General features: G+C 41.9%; 2 protein-coding genes across 2 annotated transcripts in view; both read left to right on the plus strand.

The window, feature by feature from the left end:
* The window catches only part of CAPN5 (calpain 5), a 159942-nt gene that overhangs the window by 112866 nt on the left and 27216 nt on the right, over window positions 1-19860 (plus strand). The window contains exon 4 of the mRNA XM_069070908.1: window positions 19163-19371. Coding sequence (XP_068927009.1) covers window positions 19163-19371 — 209 coding nt within the window. The remainder of the gene's footprint in view (window positions 1-19162; window positions 19372-19860) is intronic.
* OMP (olfactory marker protein) lies at window positions 1179-4987 on the plus strand. The gene has a single exon (XM_069071060.1). The coding sequence runs from the start codon at window positions 4364-4366 to the stop codon at window positions 4853-4855; it is 492 nt and encodes a 163-aa protein (XP_068927161.1). The 5' UTR covers window positions 1179-4363; the 3' UTR covers window positions 4856-4987.

Consider the following 19860-nt stretch of genomic DNA (forward strand, 5'->3'; position numbering starts at 1 on the left):
CACACACACACACACACACACACACACACACACACACACACACACACCTTTTCCCTGGGGTAAAGGGCAAGGCTTCTATCTCCAGGTGACAACCCTTGCTGACACTTTCCTCTTAGCATTGAGGCTGTCTCTGAGGGTTTAATCAAACACAGAAGACAGTAGTAACAACCTGCCATTTGGAACACCATGGAGGAAATTAAGGCTCAGAGTTTTGAAGTACCTTCCCCAATGTCTCATAAACCTAGGTCTAAAACTCATCATCCCAGGCCTTTTTCCTACTCCTTCCCCTCTTTCGCCCCTTCTTAGAGCCCTCATCCTTTTCTGTAATTCTCTCATGTTCTTTAGATTACCTGTATATCATAGTGGTAGTAGAGGAAAGAGAGGTGCATCCTGCCAGATAAGGAGAAAAGAATTTCACCCTGTGAAATCAAATTGTGTCTTTTATCTCCATTGGGCATGGGTAGGAAAGGTGGCTCCTAAGCTTTCCCAGGTGTAGTAGCCCAAGCCCTAGACTAGGGGGCAGGGAAGTCAGGAGCCTTGGCTCCACCACTTAACTTTCTATATAAGCACAGACAGAGATGATCTCTGAGATGTTTCCAAACGATTATTGTTCTGTGGTTCTGTGTTCTGTTCAAGAACAGATCTAGACCCTGGAGGCTGTTTTACCATAGCAGCCAGGGCAGCGCAATAGAAAAGAGTGTGAAGCTTACAAGGAAGGCCTCAGGTCAAGAGCTGAATTTTCTACTTCCTAGAAAAGTTTCTATTCAGGGCTTCAACATCCTCCTCTATAAACTAGTGCTAATACATCTTACACTATCTACCTTACAGGAAAGGAATCTGTAGAGCTTAAAGGGCTACAGAAATGAGTATCATTCTTATTTTCATCATCATTATTAAATGTGTCTCAGGATCAGCCCCATGCACTTAACAGGTCAGGATGCTGTCATTGACTGGAAATAGTCTAGAGGTCTTGAGCCAGGCCTGAGGTAGGGTGATGACTTTGCTCTACATGACTTCACCCTAAAAAATTCAGGTAGGTGCCTTGAAGAGCTTTGTACAAAAACAATTAATGGAGCGACCAGTTTTGAACCTGCTAGAGACAGCATGATGGTGAAACATTTGGATTTAGAGGAATCTGGGCTCAGGATTCTGGTTCTGCTCCTTAGTGTTCCTTTTGATTGAATTCAACAAATATTCCTTAAGTGTCTACTATATGCAAGGCAATATGCCAAAGGTTGAGGGAACAAAGACAGAAGAAATAAAATAGTCCCTGCCCTCAAGGACCTTACAGTCTACCAAGGGCCTACAAGGCAAACAAGTATTCTGTTATCGCTCAGTTCATTCAGTCACGTTGCACTCTTTGTGACCTCATTTTGGTTTTCTTGGCAGAAATACTGGAGTGGTTTGCCATTTCCTTCTCCAGCACATTTTACAGATGAGGAAACTGAGTGGTAGGATGTTCCGGAGGGATAGCGTGAGGCATAGTTTTAAAATCCAGAAGGTGAGGAACGGGACTGGGAGGGGAAAGAGAGAAGGGTCAAAGATGATTCTGAGGTCATAAACCTGGGAGGAGAGTATTTATATCTTTATGAGAAATGAAGGAATGTGGAATTGGGGAGGGTTTGAAAGGAAGGTAATGAGTTCCTTTTTGGACACATTGAAGTCAAGATTCCTGTAGGACTTCCAGAAGGTGTATAGCAAGAATTTGACAATGTATGGGTAAAGTTCAGGAGAGAAATTAAAGTTGGGCATATATAGATTTAAGAGTCATCTGCCTAGAAATAACACTTGAACCCATTGGAGCAAATGAGATCACAAGAGGAGAGTATAGAGAGAACAGAACTAGGTTGGGGGACATCCATGTGCCAAGGAGGCTTAGAAAGACTACAGACTCTTTGCTACTTCCCCAGTTGTTGATGCTCTCTAAACAGCTGCCAAAATTACCTTGTATTATGGACTCCAAAATGAAGAGGTTGGATTCAGTGATCTATGGATTTCTTTCAGCTTTAGCTGACTATGGGATACAGTCATCATTACCCAGACCTTCGGTATCATATTTTGTGTGCACTTATCTATATTGTTTCCTGAGGAAGGTGATTGCCTTGTTTTTATTCTTCTATCTTTAGTGCCCAGCACACTTCCTTGACACATAGTAGGTATTTAATATATGAACTGAATTGAATTGAATGGATGGTGATTCTAACCTTGTAACCCACTCACTTACCCTACCTATGTGTCCTTGTCATTTAACCTGTTTGGGGTCGTCTTCTTTTTTTTTTTTTTAAGCAATCCGGGTTAAATAACTTGCACAAGGTTACCTGACCATTTATTTTGTGTGGTTGTTAAGTATCTGAGGCTGGAACCTATCCCAGGTCCTCCCGACTCTGCGGCGGGTGCTCTTACTCACTGTGCCACCTGGCCGCCCCCTGTTTGGGGTCTTCTACCAGCATTAATGTGTTAGTTGTAGATAGTTCCGGTGTGGGCTGGTGTGCTCATCAGGGAAGCCCCCTCTGAGCCCATAATTCTGCTGCTCTACATTTCTGGTAATACAGATCTGGGCCGAACATTGGCTGAGTTGGATCTTCCTTCTCCTGTCTGATGGTAGAAGAGGTAACCTTGAAAGGCTGAATTTAGCTCAAGAATGGTGAATCCTCTGAGTGCTTTGTAATCTGGGTATCATTATTTCCTTTGGACTGTCTCTTGCTCCCGGTCACAGGGTCTTAGACTCTCCATACTGGACCTCATGTGGTCATTTTATTCAGTTTCTATCTAGTGCTGGCATACCCGTTATACCATTCCTTGTAGCACAGCTGTTGTTGTTATAGATGAGGAAACTGAGGCTAACGTTTTGTTGGCCAGAGCAAGCAGCATATGAAACATGCCCTGGAATCAACTTTGTAATTCATGAGGTGGAAATAATACAAGAAGTAATTCAGACAAATTCCATTGTGCCAGAGGGAGAGAGAAATCATAGTGACTCGCAGAGATGTTTTAGTTTCCCATTTTTACTAAATTTTTTCTTGCTAAGTTAGATTGTTTCTAGCTTAGAAAGTGTGAAGGTGTTAAAAATCTTGAATCCTCAAATTTCTCTTCCCTGAGGCAGAGGCCTGACTGATCCACTCTAGTTATGATGGCTTTAGCTGGCAAAGCCAGGATACCTCTAGTGATGGGAAGCTTCCTTCTTTTGTGACTTACTACACATGCGACTTTGGGCAAGTGCCTTAAACTCTCTGGGGCTCAGCTTACTTATCTTCAAAATGAGATTAGACTAAATCTAACCTTGGGTTCATGGAGTCCCAAGAAGTCCATGGATAGATATCTTTCAGGGGGTCTTTTAACTAGATGTAGGGGGAAAAAAGGACATTTTTATTTTCAATAACCTGTAACTAAAATTTAGCCTTTCCTTGAATAAGGAATTAAAAAAAAATAAGATTCTGAGAAGGGGAGTGTAGGCTTCACAAGACATACTACCAAAAGGGTCTATGATGCACAAAATTCTAAGAATCTCTGGACTAGGTGATCTCTGTGGCCCCTTGAAACTCTAAATCTATAACCCTAAGTCACTGGGCCTAAATTAGAAGTTGAATTTTAAGCTGTAACCATGACAATCTGTGAGTCTATGAAAACTTTCCATATGATGTTTCCCCTAGTAGAATCTTCTCTTCCCCCCAATTCCATATCCCAGCTGTTGTGTAGAGCCTTAAAAACTTGTCTTAATGATAATAATAAGAACCAAGTTTTACATAAATTGTTTTGAATACATACTCCTACTTGATCCTCCCAGTGACCTTATGAGGGAGATAGTTTCTTCAACGTTTAGTTCAAGTATTGTTTTTCCTGTTTTGCAGATGAAAAAACAGATAGTTTATGTGATTTGCCCAAGGTGACCCTCCTGGTGAATGTTACAGGTAGGATTAAAACCCAGGTCTTTGACTGCAAGTTCAGGACTCCACTCATTTATACTGCCTTGTTTTAGACATAAACAAACCCCAGCTTCTCATCGTCTCTATGTTGGTTGTCAGAACAGTTGCCTTGGCAACTGACATCAGCATCTTCTTCCCTGTGGGTTACCCTGCTTGCTTGCACTGCAAATAAGAACCAAGAAAGCTTTCCTTAGGGCCCTGGGGAGGCTCTGCATCAGGCCTTGGGAGTCCCTGACTTGTACTGGCAGGGAAAGTTGGAAGGAGGAGCCAGAGCTGGGGAAAGGGGTAGGGGCAAGCAAGTTGGAGGAAAACAGGTGAGGGAGGGAGGGAGGAGGCGGGGTTGGCAGAGGTGTAGGCTGGATGCCTCCTTCCCACAGCCCCAGTACCTCCAAGACACTCATAAAGACAGCAGGTCTAGCGTGAGGAGCTGAGCAGGGGCCATGGCTGCTGAGGAGGCTGACAAGCCACAGCTGGAAATGCCTCTGGTCCTTGATGAGGACTTGACTAAGCAGATGAGGATACGAGTGGAGACTCTGAAGAAGAATAATGAGAAGCGCCAGGATGGAGAGAAGTTGCTGCGACCAGCAGAGTTTGTGTACCGCCTGGATTTCATCCAGCAGCAGAAACTACAGTTTGAGCGCTGGAACATCACACTGGACAAGGCCGGCAAGGTGACCATCACGGGCACTTCCCAGCATTGGACACCGGACCTCACCAACCTCATGACCCGGCAGCTCCTGGACCCCGCGGCCATCTTCTGGAGGAAGGAAGACTCTGACGCCATGGATTGGAATGAGGCAGATGCTCAGGAGTTTGGGGAGAGGCTGTCAGAGCTGGCCAAGATTCGAAAAGTGATGTACTTCCTAATCACTTTTGGTGAGGGCCTCGAGCCTGCTAACCTTAAGTCTTCAGTGATTTTTAATCTGCTCTGATATTGAACCTGGTTGCCCACTTCAGTCCTTTCCCCCATCCTTATGGATCAAGGCATCTTCCCCCCACTCACCCCACCATTCTTCTCTCCTGGGGCTTGCCTTTTCTTCTCCCCCACCCAAACTAAAAAAAAAGTCTTAAAAACTGCACACATTTTTCTAGATGAAGACATCTCCCCTTTTCCTCCCTTAGATCTTTTTTCCTGTTTGCTTGTCTCATCTTTGTGCCCCCTAATTTTTTAAACTGTCTTTCTTTCCATTCCCTTGTCAGGAAAACCATTTCATCCCCAGCTCCCTCATTCATTTCTCTTCCCACCCATTCATTTTATTGTCCAACTATCTGCCCTTTTAGATATGGGTCTTCCTCCCTTGCCCTCTTTACTACTTTCTATCTAAGCAACCATCTTGCCCTTTTGATCTGATCAGTCCTCTGTTTATCTCACTCCAACCTCCCTATCTTTTTGGGAAAGGATTATTTATTCCCACACATGCCCTTAGTTCTTTTGCTTGGTGTTTGTCTCCATCCTGCCCTCCCCATCATCATCTCCCTTCCCCTGCACCTCCCTCTTTCTGTAGAATCAGTGTGTCCTAACCCTCCCTCCTATTTTTTGTTGTCTGCCCTCTTTCTCTGCTATTTCCCTCCCACTGACATTGCTGGTCACTGACCACCCTGTTTCTAGGGGCAGTGACAGCATAGTTGCTGTGTCTGGTCTGAGCTTTTTGGTGTGCTCAGCTGCTTTGGGGAAACTAGTCAGTGTCTTGCTCTCTTTTCTCCCTGACTTCTTTCCTACTCTGGAACAGAAACCTCAGCTGACATTCTTGACTGTGCAAGGTGGGGACAACCTTCTGCTAGCCTAGGAAATACTATTGCACACACTGCTGGCAGGATTAATGGATTAGTGATGGATGCAGCTAAATGTCAGACCAGCGAGAGACTAAGTAGAAGGTTAGGTCGGGGGAGACAGTGAGAGAGATCAGCTCATGCTTGGCATGTTGTGATGGCTGAAGACCTGCCATTCCCTCTTCATCCAGGGCAAGAGAGAGCCATTCCAAAGAAAGAGACCTTTAAATATCTATTGTTTAGCTAGAGTTTTTACATATAACTATCAGTGCATCTGAAGTGGGATTTCTTTTAGTGAATATCCAGCTTTTCACATTGCTGAAGGATCGTGACTCCTCTCTCTGGGCTGTCTTTCTGTATGGGCGCTAGCCTCACAGTGCATGAGCTGACATGGGCTGTCCCAGGCAGCAAGGCATAGAAGGTAAATACTCACTTGAGACATGTCCCTTTCATCTAAAATCTCCTCTTAGAGAGAAAGCAGCTCTCTCAGGATAGATACAGTAGCCTAGGGGAAGAGAAAAGCATGGAACAGTTTATATTGGAGCTGAACCCATTGGAGCTGAACCTGGGAGTCAAGAATTACAAGGGAAATTGGTCTAGTTCCGTTAGGTTCTTTAAAAAAAGAAGACAAAATGCACATATACATTCATATAGATGATATACTATAGCTCTTTATATACTACAGAATATTGAACCTTTATATTTACAGATATATATTTTGCATAGCAAAAAATATACAAATAGCTTGAGTGTTGTTCTAAGAGGCGAGGGATTTCTCTAGATGACCTTTGGAGTTTGCTTTCCAGATGCAAGATGTGACTGTCAGTAGATTTCTGGTTCTGCAAAGTTCACATAAAAAGACTTTATCACCATTTCCAGCAGATGGAGGAGGGGACAAGGCTGTTGATGAAGATTTCCATCCTCAGGGAAGCTCAAAGATGGGAATGGGGAGGGCTAAAGAGCTCGGGGGCAGGAGGAACAATACTGCATACTGTGACTCAATGCTAGGGCTGCTGGATTCCAGCAGAGGACACTGTGGACCCTTTGGACTTTCCCTTCTAAGTGACATTTGTTATATAGATGGCCTTTTCCACGGCTCTAGTCCTTGAGGATGCCTGCTTTGGAATGGGGTGCTCTCTTCCCATATCCATTTGGCTACTTAAAAAAAAATTGTATTGTTATCTTCTGTCTTTACATTACCCTTCCTCTCTCCCCAAGCTGAGCCCTCCCTTTCAACAAAGAGTAACGACATCTGCTACAATGACTGTATCTGATGATGAGCCCCCTTCCTCTTTGCTAGGATGGGAGAGCTATAGTTAATGTTCTGTTTTCTGGGACTTTGGTTTTTTTTTTTGTTAATCAGTTTAACTTCCTTTTAATGATCTCTTCATTCCATATATTGTTTTCTTGGTTCTGATTATTTTACTCTGCCTCAGTTGCAACAAGTCTTTCCGTATTTCTCCAAATTCCTATATCTGTTCAGCTTCTGTCCTGGGACTGGGAGGAGACATATGTTGTGTGGTTAACAGGATATGTGTTACACAACTCTAGTAGTATTTATGAGGCAGGCAGCGTGGTTTAGTGTGGAAAGAGTCCTGCACTCTGGGAAGGCAGGATATCGAAATTATAGTTTCAGCTTTGCCACTGGCTCACTGTGTGACTTAGAGTCATTTTCCATCTCCTGATTTTGATTTCTACTTTTGAAAAATGAGGGTGTTGGAGTAGATGATCTCTGTAGTTTTTTCTGGTTCTAATATCATTTTATGGTTCCATTGTTTGATTGTATGACTAGCTGGCTGTTGCCTAGTACTGGTCATGGCTTAACATGGCCAAATATTTAGTATCTGCTACATATGTAAATCTTGGACTCAGCTCTGGGCAGATAGAGATGAAAAAGTGACATGTTCACTGACCCTCAGAGACTTACAGTTTAGTAGTACAGAGTGTTAGAGATGGATGAGACTGCACAGCACCTAGTTCTGCCCCCTCATTTTGCAGTGTAGGAAGCTGGGCTTCAGAGAGGCAGAGTTATTTCCTCTAAGTCACACAGCTAGTCCACGGTAGAGCTAGGATTAGAACCCAGGTTCCCTGACTCCAGTCAATAACGAATATAATACATCGATATACATCTACCTGGGGAACATTTGATTTGTGTTTCCTTTTCTGAGTCATCATGGAAAGTAAGCTATTATTAGCTGTGTCACCTGGACCTTCAGGCTAACTACAGAAATCTCCCATGCTTTAAAGGGAATGTATTTTATTTCCTACAACTATTAAAAAAAATAAAAATGACAACAACAGCAGCAAAAAACAAAGCAAAGGTCCGATTATAACTTCCAGAGTTCATTCACAGACTAAAACAAGAGCTTCTCCATGCTGTGGTTTACTTTGACCTGGGTAATGGCAACCATTAGCTGTGTCATTGTTAAGACTGCTATTATTTTCCAAACTGTCTTATTGTGACAGTGCTTGCCTTACAGCAAACACTTATAAGCTATGCTTTATCTATCCTTACCTATGATTTGATCCTTCCTCTAAACCCATGAGGTAGGGGACGGCAGTGATTGTTTTCCATCCATTTTTAGCCTTTTGTAAATGAGGAAAAATAGGTGAGATCCTTAGTCAGAAGGTGATTTGCTTGAACTCCTACAATGACTTAGTGGTAAAGCCAGGACCAGAACCCCCATCTCCTAGTCCATCTCGTCCATTACCCTAGGAAGCTCTCTGCTAATTAATTCTCTCAATGTGAGCAAATCACTCAGTCCTTGAACCTCACTTTTGTCATCTGTCTAATGTATTACCTTCTTTGAATGGCTGTTGTGAAGATCCAGTGGGATAATTCATGTATTTTAAAAATAGAAGTTACCCAAAAAAGTATGAATTGTTATTGTGAACTTCTTATGTCTCCCGGTGCCTTCCTAGCCTGCCTTAGGCAAGACTCCTGTGGCTTTGGAGCCTTCACTAAAATTAGCTTGGGTATCATTGTGGGTGACAGCTACTTCATCTTAATACTCTTGGCCATCTGGTCTCTCAGTTTGAAGTCCCTCCAAACTTGTATTCTGTATATGTATCCAATAAAAGTCGATATTCTCTTGTACTCCAAGGTGTGCATTCTGTCCCTGGCATTCTCTCCCATTCTGTTTCCTTCAGGGCCATTTTGTTGCTACCTCCTTCTGTTGCAATCAGTTGATCAACCAGCATTTATGTGTCAGGAACTGTGCTGGGGATACAAAGGAAAAAATGAAATGGTCCCTGACTTCAAGGAGATTAAAATTTTATTAAGGGTGACATGTATATATATATATATATATGAAAAAAAGAGACAGACAAAAGAAATACAAGCTAATAGGGGGAGGGGTTAGGAAGGCTCAGTGTAGATGACATTTCAATTAAGTTCTGAAGAATGTCAGGGATTCTGAGATCTTTCTGAGATCATGGGGTTCCACAATTCTCACTCATATCATATCACTGGGAGGAAAATAATATTGATGTAGAAAGTACAGGCTCCAAATTATTCCTAGGGGAATCTAGTTCCATCTTTTCCAGTTGAAGATTTCTTCAAGCTTTTCTTCCTATTAATTAGGATTATCCAAATTTAGGGGTTTGGGCGTTCCCTATTATTTGAGGTGTATGTAACCTATGTAAGGTTGAAGAAAGACTTCCTGTTGGTGTGTGTGGGCTGAAATCAGTGACGCTCAGATGCACTCTGTGAGTCCACAAGACATAATCAATATGTACTCTTAACAATAATAACTACCATTTATGTCACTATTTAAGATTTGCAAAGAGCTTTATATATTATCTCATTTAATCCTCACAAAACAACTTTGTGAAATTGGAACTGTTATTGTCATTTTGTAGATAAGGAAACTGAGGCTTATAGATAGTCAGTGTCTGAGGCAAGATTTAAATTCAGATCTCCTTGACTCTAAGTCTAACACTAGCCACTGTGAAACCTAATGTATTTACTTGTGGACACTATATATCTCCCACCCTAAACCTTACAAGATATACCTTGTATTATTATGTAATGTCACAAGAGCCCACACAATGGCTAGAAGGGCCCTCAAAGATCTGTCTGACCCTGTGTTAATGGAAATTGAAACAGAAGGCAGCAGAGTTGTGAAGAAGTGACCTTTATCTTTAGGATAATCTACCTGTAGCATCCTTCCAAGCCTTTGTCCCCCTTTTCCCATCTGTGTGTAGGCCAGATGTTATACCTGGGCCTGGTTGAATTGTTGACTCCCACACCTAATTTCTAAACATTTTCTACCACTACTCCCCATTTTTACAGCTGAGGGAATTGAGGCCAGAGAGGTAAAGTTATTTGCTTCAAATCACACAGATAGTAGTAAGAGAGGTAAGATTTGGACCCAGGTCCTCTGATTCTAAATTAAATTTTCTTTCTACTGTATCATGACAATTCATATTTACAGGGCACATTAAGGTTTGCACTTTGCTTACTCTACAATATTCCTGTGGGGTACACAGAATAAATCTCCTCACTTTACAAATGAAGAGTAGGTGAGTTTAAGGTCCCTTCTAGCCAGGCCAGGGGTATACTGATAAATGTTTGACAACCGACTCTTGGAGGAGATAAGTTTAATCTGTACTATTAATATTTTTTCCCCATCACTTTCTTAGGTCTGGACAATCAACAAAACAGTAAATCAAGCCCAGATTTGTAGCCTTTGCCAATTTCCCAAGGTGTAAATACTCACATTGAAAATTTAACAGTTGACTCTCTGGAGCTGATTCTAATTGATTCCATCATTGCGTTTTGCTCTAAATACTGTGACCTCTTAAGGAAGTGACTTTTAGTCCTCAAAATGGGAAATGTAGAAGGGATCTTAGTAATCATCTAGTCCTTCCCTCAAATTTTATAGCAACTGAAGTCCCGTTAAGGGAAGTGATTGGCCCAAGGTCTCATGGCAAGTTCATGGAAACATCAACATTAGAACCTAGCTGTACTGTGGAAAGTCAAGAACCCTCTTCCCCTGGAATTATAGGTTGTAGACATGAAAGGAACCTTGGTGGGGGAGGGGGGTGCTATCTAGGACAACCCCTTTATTTTTCAGTATATGAACTGAGGCCCACAGGGGTTGTGATTTTCCCAAGATCCCACAGAGGGTGAATACCAGAGGTGGTGATTTAAATCCAGCTATTATGGCTCCAATGCTCTACCCACTATATCTTTTGAATTTTAAATTTTTTTTTTTTTTTTGCTTTTTGCAGGTGGGGAAGGTAGGGCAATTGGGTGGCTAGTTTTTGTGTTAAGTGTCTGAGGCCGGATTTGAACTCAGGTCCTCCTGACTCCAGGGCTGGTGCTCTATTCACTGTGCCACCTAATTCCCCCTCTACCCACTATATCATTATGGCCTCTCTTTCCTCATCTTGCTACCACCCTCCAACATGACAACAAGGCAAAAATAGGCCCTCCAAACTGAAAACTCCCTTCTTGTTTTTGCCTGTGAAGGCTCTGGAATCTGGCCATGTCTGGGTTCTAAGACCAAAGTAAACAGAAATCCCCAAAGCTTCCTCCCATTGATTGCATCAGCCTTGGTTGTTCTTCTGGGTCCTTCTCGCTCCCTCTGCTTGTCCAGAATTAAGCAGCAGCCAGGATTTTCAGGGTAGATCCATTTCACCAAGGTGCTTAATAGAAAAAGCCAGATCTCCCAAACACATGCCACTAAGGACATAGGATGCCTAAAGAACCTTGCCAAATGATCCCACTCCTAAAATCTGAGAATTTTAGCATCATAGACTCTTAAACTCCCATTATTATAATGACTAGTAGTTTTAATGAGACATTTTTTAAAATAACATTTTAAGGTTTACAAAGTGCTTTCCCCACAGTGCCCCAGCAAGGACAGTTATGTAATGAAAGTCACCTGCATCTTATACACGAGGAAACTGATGCTCAGAGAGGGGAATTTGCTTCCCTAGGGTCATATCACTCCAAAATGAGAGAACCATGACTGAACCCAAGTCCACTGATGACAAGCTCAGTATTTTCCCCACCATATTGGGGATCATGAAATCCTAGAATTTCAGAATCCTAGCCTGACTCAGGCTCTCAGAGGTAGAGGGAAATTCTGAAAGCATCTTATGTGATCCAGCCAGTCATCACCTTTTCAGACTGGCCCCTTGCCAATCTAAGCCCAAGAGACAGAGAGAAAGAGAGAGAGAGAGAGAGAGAGAGAGAGAGAGAGAGAGAGAGAGAGAACACTCATTAGGCATTTATAAAGTAAGTACTGGGGATATAAATATAAGCAAGTAAGAGTTCTTGTCCTCAAGGAGCTTATATTCTAATAAGGGAATACAACACATAAAGGGGAATTAGAAAGGAGATTGGTGGCATGGTATGGAGGTATCTGGGAAATGACATATAAACCTAGTTTTGGGTAAGATAAAGGAAAAAGCTCCTTTCTGAGACCCCAGTATGTCAGGAACCAAGTTTTGGGTTGCTATGGGAGGGGGATGAGCATGCTGTCTGAAGTACAGAGGGTGCCTCCTTATGTGGATGCATAAGATGCTACACCACTCATTTTTTTTTACGCATACTTTTTATTTTATTTTACTTTTTAAACTTAAAAAAATTACTAATTTTTTTTCTCTCACCTGTCTCCTTCCCCAAAAGGAAAAGGAAAAACAAAACCCTTGTAACAAAAACTCAATAGTTGAACAAAACAAATCCCCATGTTGTCCTTGTCCAAATTTGAATCTCTCTTCCTCCATGAGATGATGGACAGGCTGCTTCATTATTGATAATCTTTGGAATTGTGATGGGTCATTGCTGCCCTGCTCATTGTCAAAGACTGTTCCACACCCACTGTGTTTCCTCAGCTCTTCTCCAGATTCAGTCCTGGTCCTCGTAAATATGCAGTGTTTAGCTTTTATTTTAAAGTTCTTTCCCTATACATTGTTACAATCACTGTAACTCCTGTGTCTCTTTGCATCAGCTTATACAAATCTTCCCAGTTTTCTCTGAATTAGTTGTATTTGCTATTTCTTGTGGCCCAGTAATATTCCATCACAGATTTGCCCCACCATTCCCCCAATCAACAGGCATCCCCTCATGTTGCCAGCTTTTTATGTGCATCTTTGACTGTCTTGGTGTGTATAAGGCATTTTTCTCTGTCCTAGACCTCCTTGAGGTGTAAGCTTACCAGTGGAATCTCTGGGTCAAAAAGGAAACAGTTCTAATGTTGTTGTTTTTAATGAGGGGAAAACAGATCAGACTATAAATCTTTTAAGGGATGATCAGAAATGCTATAGAGGGAATTTTTGCTAAGGTACAGGTTGAACTAAAGACCAATGGGGTCCTTCCCAATTCTGAAAAATCTGTAATTCAGTAACTAATTAGAAGAAATTCTTAATAGTAATTGAAATGGCCTTTAAAGTCCCTTCCAGGAGGTCCAAATCTATGTTCTTATGATTCTAGTTGGTGGTTTTATGGTTTGTGCATATGATTATGCACAAATATGTCCTCACAAAGAAGTACACATATGACTTATTCCACTGTTAATCTCCTGCTCATCAAGTCATCCATAGCCTACTGCCTCCTAAACAAAAAGCAAGTCTGCTTCATCTGGCATTCGCTGCCCTACAGAATCTGTCCTTTCAGCATTATCTACCCCACTCTTATTTCTGTAGTCTGTGCCCAAACTGGATTGATTGTAGGATCTCTCATCTCATCCTTCCCTCAGCTCCTTGATAGTAGGGATTATTTCATTCTTTATTCCAATGTCCGGCACATAGTAGGCACTTAATAAATCTGTTGATTTGCATAGACCTAGAATACATTCCATCCACATCTCCGCCTCTTAAAAGTCCCCCATAACTCAGATCATATGTCACTTCTTGCACAAAGCCTTCCCTGATTCCCTCAGCTAACAATCAGCTCTCTTTCTCAAAATATTTCATAAAACTGTCTCTCTTCTCATGCACTGATTTTATTCAGACTTGTTTCATGGCTTGTGTCATCTCTCCCCACTCATAGTACAAGGCTCTATGCACAGTTCATGTTAAATGAATGTTTGTTAAATGAACACATACTCTCATACCTTTATAAAAGGCAGTTTGATATGGTGGATAGCACAGTAGACTTGTTTAAGAGACCTGTATTTAAATGCCCTAGAATGGATATTTCCTAACTGAAATCATAAACCTAGGGCTGGAAAGGGACTTCCAAGACTATTTAATGTGTATTTTTTTGTTTTACACATGAGGAAACTGAGGTATAAAGATGTTAAGGAACAGCCCCAAAGTCATGTAGGGAGCGAAATCTGAGGCAGGATTTGAATCTAGATCTTCTGAGTTCAGAGTCAGTGCCCTTGCACTGTACCAAGCTGCACCTTGGCAAGTCATTGCTTCTCAGAAACCCAATCGCTAAATCTATAAAAATTTATAGATTTATAAAAATTTATAGACTGACTATAAAAATGAGAGGCAGTTTGTCCTCTGCCTCACATGTTGTTCAGTAATGGAAGCCTTTGTAAGTCTCAAGCTCTGTTGCTCCAGGGTATGGAGATGTAGCATGGCTTGGTGGAAAGAGGTCGAAATTTAGAGCCAGGAGGACCTGGATTCAGATCCAGCCTTGGATTGTAGCTATGGGACTGTGGGCTAGTCATTTTGTCCTCTCTGCAATGACTGAGTCACAGATGGGTCTCTGTTTGCATTGGTGGTGGTAGTTTCCACAAGTATAGCTCCTGGACATATCTGACGTGTTATTATATACATTCTGTACGTGCATATACAAATATGTTGTCTCTAACACATACACACATGAGTTATAAACACAGATCTATAAATCCTCTTATACATAAGAATGAATAAACAAACATCTGCAAACTCATACATAGACACATACAACTACAAAAACAGAGATACATATATTCACCAATAATTGCTGCTTTAAAAAAAGACTTATTGTTGCCTTTTGGGGTTGGGGTGGGTTTTTTTGCCTTTTTTGGAGGGGGAAGGCAGGGCAGTTGGGGTTAAGTGACTTGCCCAAGGTCACACAGCTAGTACGTGTTAAGGGTCTTAAGTTTGGATTTGAACTCAGGTCCTCCTGACTTGAGGGCCGGTGCTCTATTCACTGCGCCATCTAGCCACCCCTTGCCTTTTGGTTTTGCATTCCAGTCATTTCCAAATGTAACACTCTTCTCTGAGCTTTCACTGTAACAAAGGGGAAAAAAACACATTTAAACAAAAACATATAGATACAGTTCACAAATCTGATAGTGTATGCAACATTCCACATCCATAGTCCCCCACCAATTACTGCTTTCTGTGACCACACTCCCTTCCTTCTAAGTCCATACTCCTGGTCACATCTTAGTTAAAGGGAAGGTATATGAGGCCCAAAGTAGCCTGAAGATATTTATCATTATTATTGCCAGGCTTCTCAGAGCTAAATGGTATCTCCATTTAGTAATAATAATAATAAAATAATAAATAATATAATCATATTATATAATAATATATAATAAATAATTATATTATTGTAGAATAATAAATGATAAATAAATAGCCATAATAATTAACAAAACATTATATTTATTATATTAAACAATAAACAATGTTATATTTATTATATTAATAAATAATAATAAAATATAGCAATAAAATAATACTAAAATAGCTAATAATAAAATATAATAAAAATTATATGGTAATAATATTACATTAATAAATAATAATAAATAGCTAATATTTATATAGTGCCAACTATGTGCTGTGCAGCTAGGTGGCATAGTGGATAGAGTGCCAAACCAGGAAAACCTGAATTCAAATCCAGCCTCAGATACTTACTAGCTGTGTGACCCTGGGCAAGTCACTCAACCCTGTTTGCCTCAGTTTCCTCATCTGTAAAATGAGCTGGAGAAGGAAGTGGCAAACCATGCCAGCGTCCTTGCCAGGAAAATCCCAAATGGGGTCAGGCAGAGTCAGACATGACTAAAAAGACTGAGCAACAATGACTATGTTCCAGGCACTGTGCTAAGCCCTTTACAAGTATGATTCTCTTTGATCCTCACAACAGCCCTGGAGAACTATTATCATCTTCATTTTTCAGTTGAGGAAACTGACTTAAACAGAGGTAAAGTGATTCCCAGGAAATGGCGGAGGCCAGATTTGAATTCAGATCTCTCTGACTCCAGGCCCAGTGCTGTATCCACTGCACCATCCAGCTTCCTGGGAACCATGTAGCTGGGGAGGAGAGCTTGGGCAGGATCCTTCTCCCTCCTGCCTCCCCACAGCCCCAGCCCCCTTCCCCTAGGAGCTGCTCTGTATCTGATCACTAAGAATCATGAGCCCGACTGAGGATTAGGACCAGCGCAGCTCCCCTGGCTCCCTGTTCACCCCTCTCATCATGAGGCCCTGGTGATTCATTAATTGGCTTCTCTGGTACTTACCAGGCTTCACGCAGAGCCTTGTTAGCCACTAATGACCCTCACCGGGTCCTGAAGGAGGTCCCAGAACTAGTGAATGACAGTAACTCTGAGGGGATTGGGAAGAGCCCTGGATATGGAGCCAGGGCTTGCATCCAAATCTTCTCCTGCCTAGAGATGGGCTCTTGGCACAGTCGTAGGTCCATACTCAAAGGACCTGGTTTTATCTTCCAGTTCTGCCTCTTCAGTACCTGTGTGACTTTGAGCAAGTCACTTGCCTTCCAAGGGACTGAATATCTTCATCTCTAAAATGTCTAGGGAGACAGCTCTCGGTCTGCCACATTGTACTGCCTTTCATCCCCATTTTACAGGGGAGAAGACTGAGGTCTGAGGAGTTGAAGGAAATCTCCATAGTTCACGTAGCCAGTAATGAGTTGAGGTAGGATTCAGCCCTAGGTCTCCTTTCTTCTATTCCAGTCCTCAACCCTCTACACCACAGTAGCGCTCTCTCTCTCTCTCTCTCTCTCTCTCTCTCTCTCTCTCTCTCTCTCAGTAGTGTGTGTGTATATATATATATATATTTGCTTTTTGGAGGGCAATTGGGGTTAAGTGGCTTGCCCAAAGTCACGTGGCTAGTAAGTATGTCAAATGTCTGAGGCTGGATTTGAACTCAGGTCCTCCTGAGGGCTGATGCTTTATTCACTGTGCCACCTAGCTGCCCCCCTTTTTTTCCATATATATATATATATTTTTAAGGTAGTTTTCATCATTCATTTTTTTTAAATAAGATTTTGAGTTCCAAATTTTTCTCCCTACCTCCCCTCCCCAAGATGGTAAGTAATCTGATATAGGTTGTGCATGTATAATCATAGTAACTCTTTTTCTAAAAGAAATTAGTTTTGATTTCTTTTCTTTATTGAAATCATCAAAATTTCTCCCAGTATCCTTCATTTTGCCATATAACAAAGAATATTTTTAAAGAGAAAAAAAAACAGCAGAACTGATCAATGCATTGAAAAAGTCTGAAAATAAAAATGAAAGTGCACATTTGTGGAGCCCACCTTAGCAAAGAAATGAGATGAGTGAGTCTTCTTACATATTTTTGGCCATGCTTATTCTTTGTAACATCACAGCATTTCTTTTTTATTGTTTTGTGTTTATTCTTTCTGTTTTATGTGGTTGCAGTGGGAAAAGGGAATAAGCATTTATGTGACACCTATTGTGTACTTTGCAAGTATTATTTCATTTGATCCTCACACCCCCCCTGGGAGGTAGGTACTATTATTATCTTCATTTTACAGATCTGAGGCAGACACAGGTGATATGACTTGCCCAGAGTCACACAGGTCATGTGTGAGTCCAAATTTGAACTCGTCTTCCTGACTCTTAAGTGCAGTGCTCTGTGCACTATGGAGCCACCTAGTGGCCTGTTGTGTGTACTATTTTCTCCTTTACTTCACTCTGTATCAGGTCATGTAAATCTTCCCCACTTCTCTGTTTTCATCATGTCTGTTGTTTCTCCTCTCACAGTAACACTCCATTAATTTACATGCCACAGTTTCCTTAGCCACTCCCTAATTTATACATTCACTTTGTTTCTGATTTTTTGCTACCCCTAGATTGCTATTACCATGGTCAAAATTAAAGAAAATTCCCTTTATCATGGAGGATTGATCTGAGGGTCGTAGGGTTATAGGATCATAGATTTAAGATTTACAGATGAGGAAACTGAGGCAAACAGGGTTAAATTACTTGCCCAGGGCCACACAGCTAGTAAGGGTCTGAGGCTGGATTTGAACTTGGGTCCCCCTGACTCCAGGCCTGGCACTCTATCCATTGTGCCACCTAAAAGTCTGGCACATAGTAGTCCAACCACTGTTTTTATGGTTGAGAACCCTGAGGCCCAGAGAAGTTAGGTGATTTTCTTAATATCATGTAGCTAGTAAGTTGTGGAGCCAGGGTTCAAACCAACCTCTTTAAATCTAAACCTTACACTCCTTATGCTGTGTCATGGATTGCTGTGCACACAAACAGACTGGCAGACAAGTTTAGTGTCTGGATTTTCCAGTGGATTTCTTCCCTTGTGGCACAGCCATATCCCAGATTCCCAGGGCTACCCACCCAGTCCCTCATGCCAGCTCCTCCCTGAAACCCCAGCACCAGACTGAGGAAAGGAAGCAGATGTCCTTTGTACCAGTGGTGTTCAACTCAAACAAATGGATCCCTGCTGGCTGCGTGTTGACTTAGAAAACCACAAATTAACATTATCTATTTGGCGCTTTGGAGAGTGGGTTGATGTAAGTAATAAATAATAATAAATAGCTAATATTTATATAGTGCCAACTATGTGCTGTGCAGCTAGGTGGCATAGTGGATAGAGTGCCAAACCAGGAAAACCTGAATTATTTTTATTTTGTTAAATTTCTTTATGTGGGGAGTTTTGGGGGTCAGGTATGGCAGCTCTGATGTTCAAGGCCTGTTTCATCCATAGAATCTCAGAGGTGGGAGGTGAGTCACCTGGTCTGGTTCCCACCTTGGCAACCAGTATATTGTCCTCTATATCATCTCCAGCAAAAGGTCATCCACAATTCACTTGAAGACAGAATTCTGCCAGTAGAATGTAAGCTTCTTGAGAGCAGTGACTGTTTTCTCTTCTCTTTGTATTTCCAGCACCTCGTACAATATCTTGTACATGGTGGACACTTAAGAAACGACTGTTGGATTGTATTGGACTTCCAGTGATGGGGGATTCACTACCTGGTTACACAACTTATTCCATTCAGAAGCTCTAATTGTTTTTGCTTATGGGGAGCTGAAATCTGCCTCTTTATAACTTCCCACTCATGGGGCTAAAGGACCTGGGTTTGTGCCCTATCTGTGTCACTAACTCACTTCATGACCTTGGGAAAGTAATTTTCCCTTCATGAGTTTTCTGTTTCCTAATATACAAATAAGGATAATCAATCTTTCCTCTTAGGATTGTGTTGAAGAAAGTTCTCTAAACCTTCAGCTTATGTAAACATCTTTATTTCATAATAATAATTACTGAGAGGGTTGTTTCTTGTCTGTCTCTAGGTCATCCCCAACTGGAAGGAGCAGGAATGGGACCCTGATGACCCTTCGAGCTATACGGGCATGTTCCATTTCCATTTTTGGCGCTTTGGAGAGTGGGTTGATGTGGTCATTGATGATCGGCTGCCGACGATCTATAACCAGCTCATCTATTGCCACTCCAACGTTAAGAACGAGTTCTGGTGTGCCCTCATTGAGAAAGCTTATGCCAAGTACGTTCTCCTGTGCCAGGGTAGCTGTAGGGCCTCCGGTGGGGTGGAGAGGAAAGGCGGGCGGGCAAGGGGTCCTTGTAGCAGGGAAGAGGGATTTTGGTCCCAGCTGATTAGAAAACAGGTAAGTGAGAAAGTTAAAATTAGAAAGGTAAAGCATGTTAGTTGCCTAATTATGGGACCAAACTCTTCTCTTGACACGCAGCCTATGAAATCTTATAGCTTTTCCAACAGCCTAAATGTATGCATAAGGAACCTTGAGAATGGGGATTGAGTCTTGTTTCATTGACCTCTGTGTTCCACCCTTAAAGCATGGAATGTCAGAGCTGGGAGGGACCTTAGGACACAGAATGTCAGAGCTGGGAGGGGCCTTAGAACACAGAATGTCGGAACTGGGAGGGACCTTAGAATACAGAATGTCAGAGTAGGGAGGGCCCTAGGACACAGAATGTCAGAGCTGGGAGGGCCCTTAGAAGATAGAATGTCAGAGCT

Source organism: Petaurus breviceps, unplaced genomic scaffold (assembly GCF_028583685.1).
Source record: "Petaurus breviceps papuanus isolate PSGF00001 unplaced genomic scaffold, PetGlider_PUasm1.0 90823, whole genome shotgun sequence".
NCBI classification, from domain to species: domain Eukaryota; kingdom Metazoa; phylum Chordata; class Mammalia; order Diprotodontia; family Petauridae; genus Petaurus; species Petaurus breviceps.

Bases quoted from the DNA above. Each gene is read 5' to 3' on its own strand.
- OMP (XM_069071060.1), top strand. From the start codon at position 4,364: ATGGCTGCTGAGGAGGCTGACAAGCCACAGCTGGAAATGCCTCTGGTC.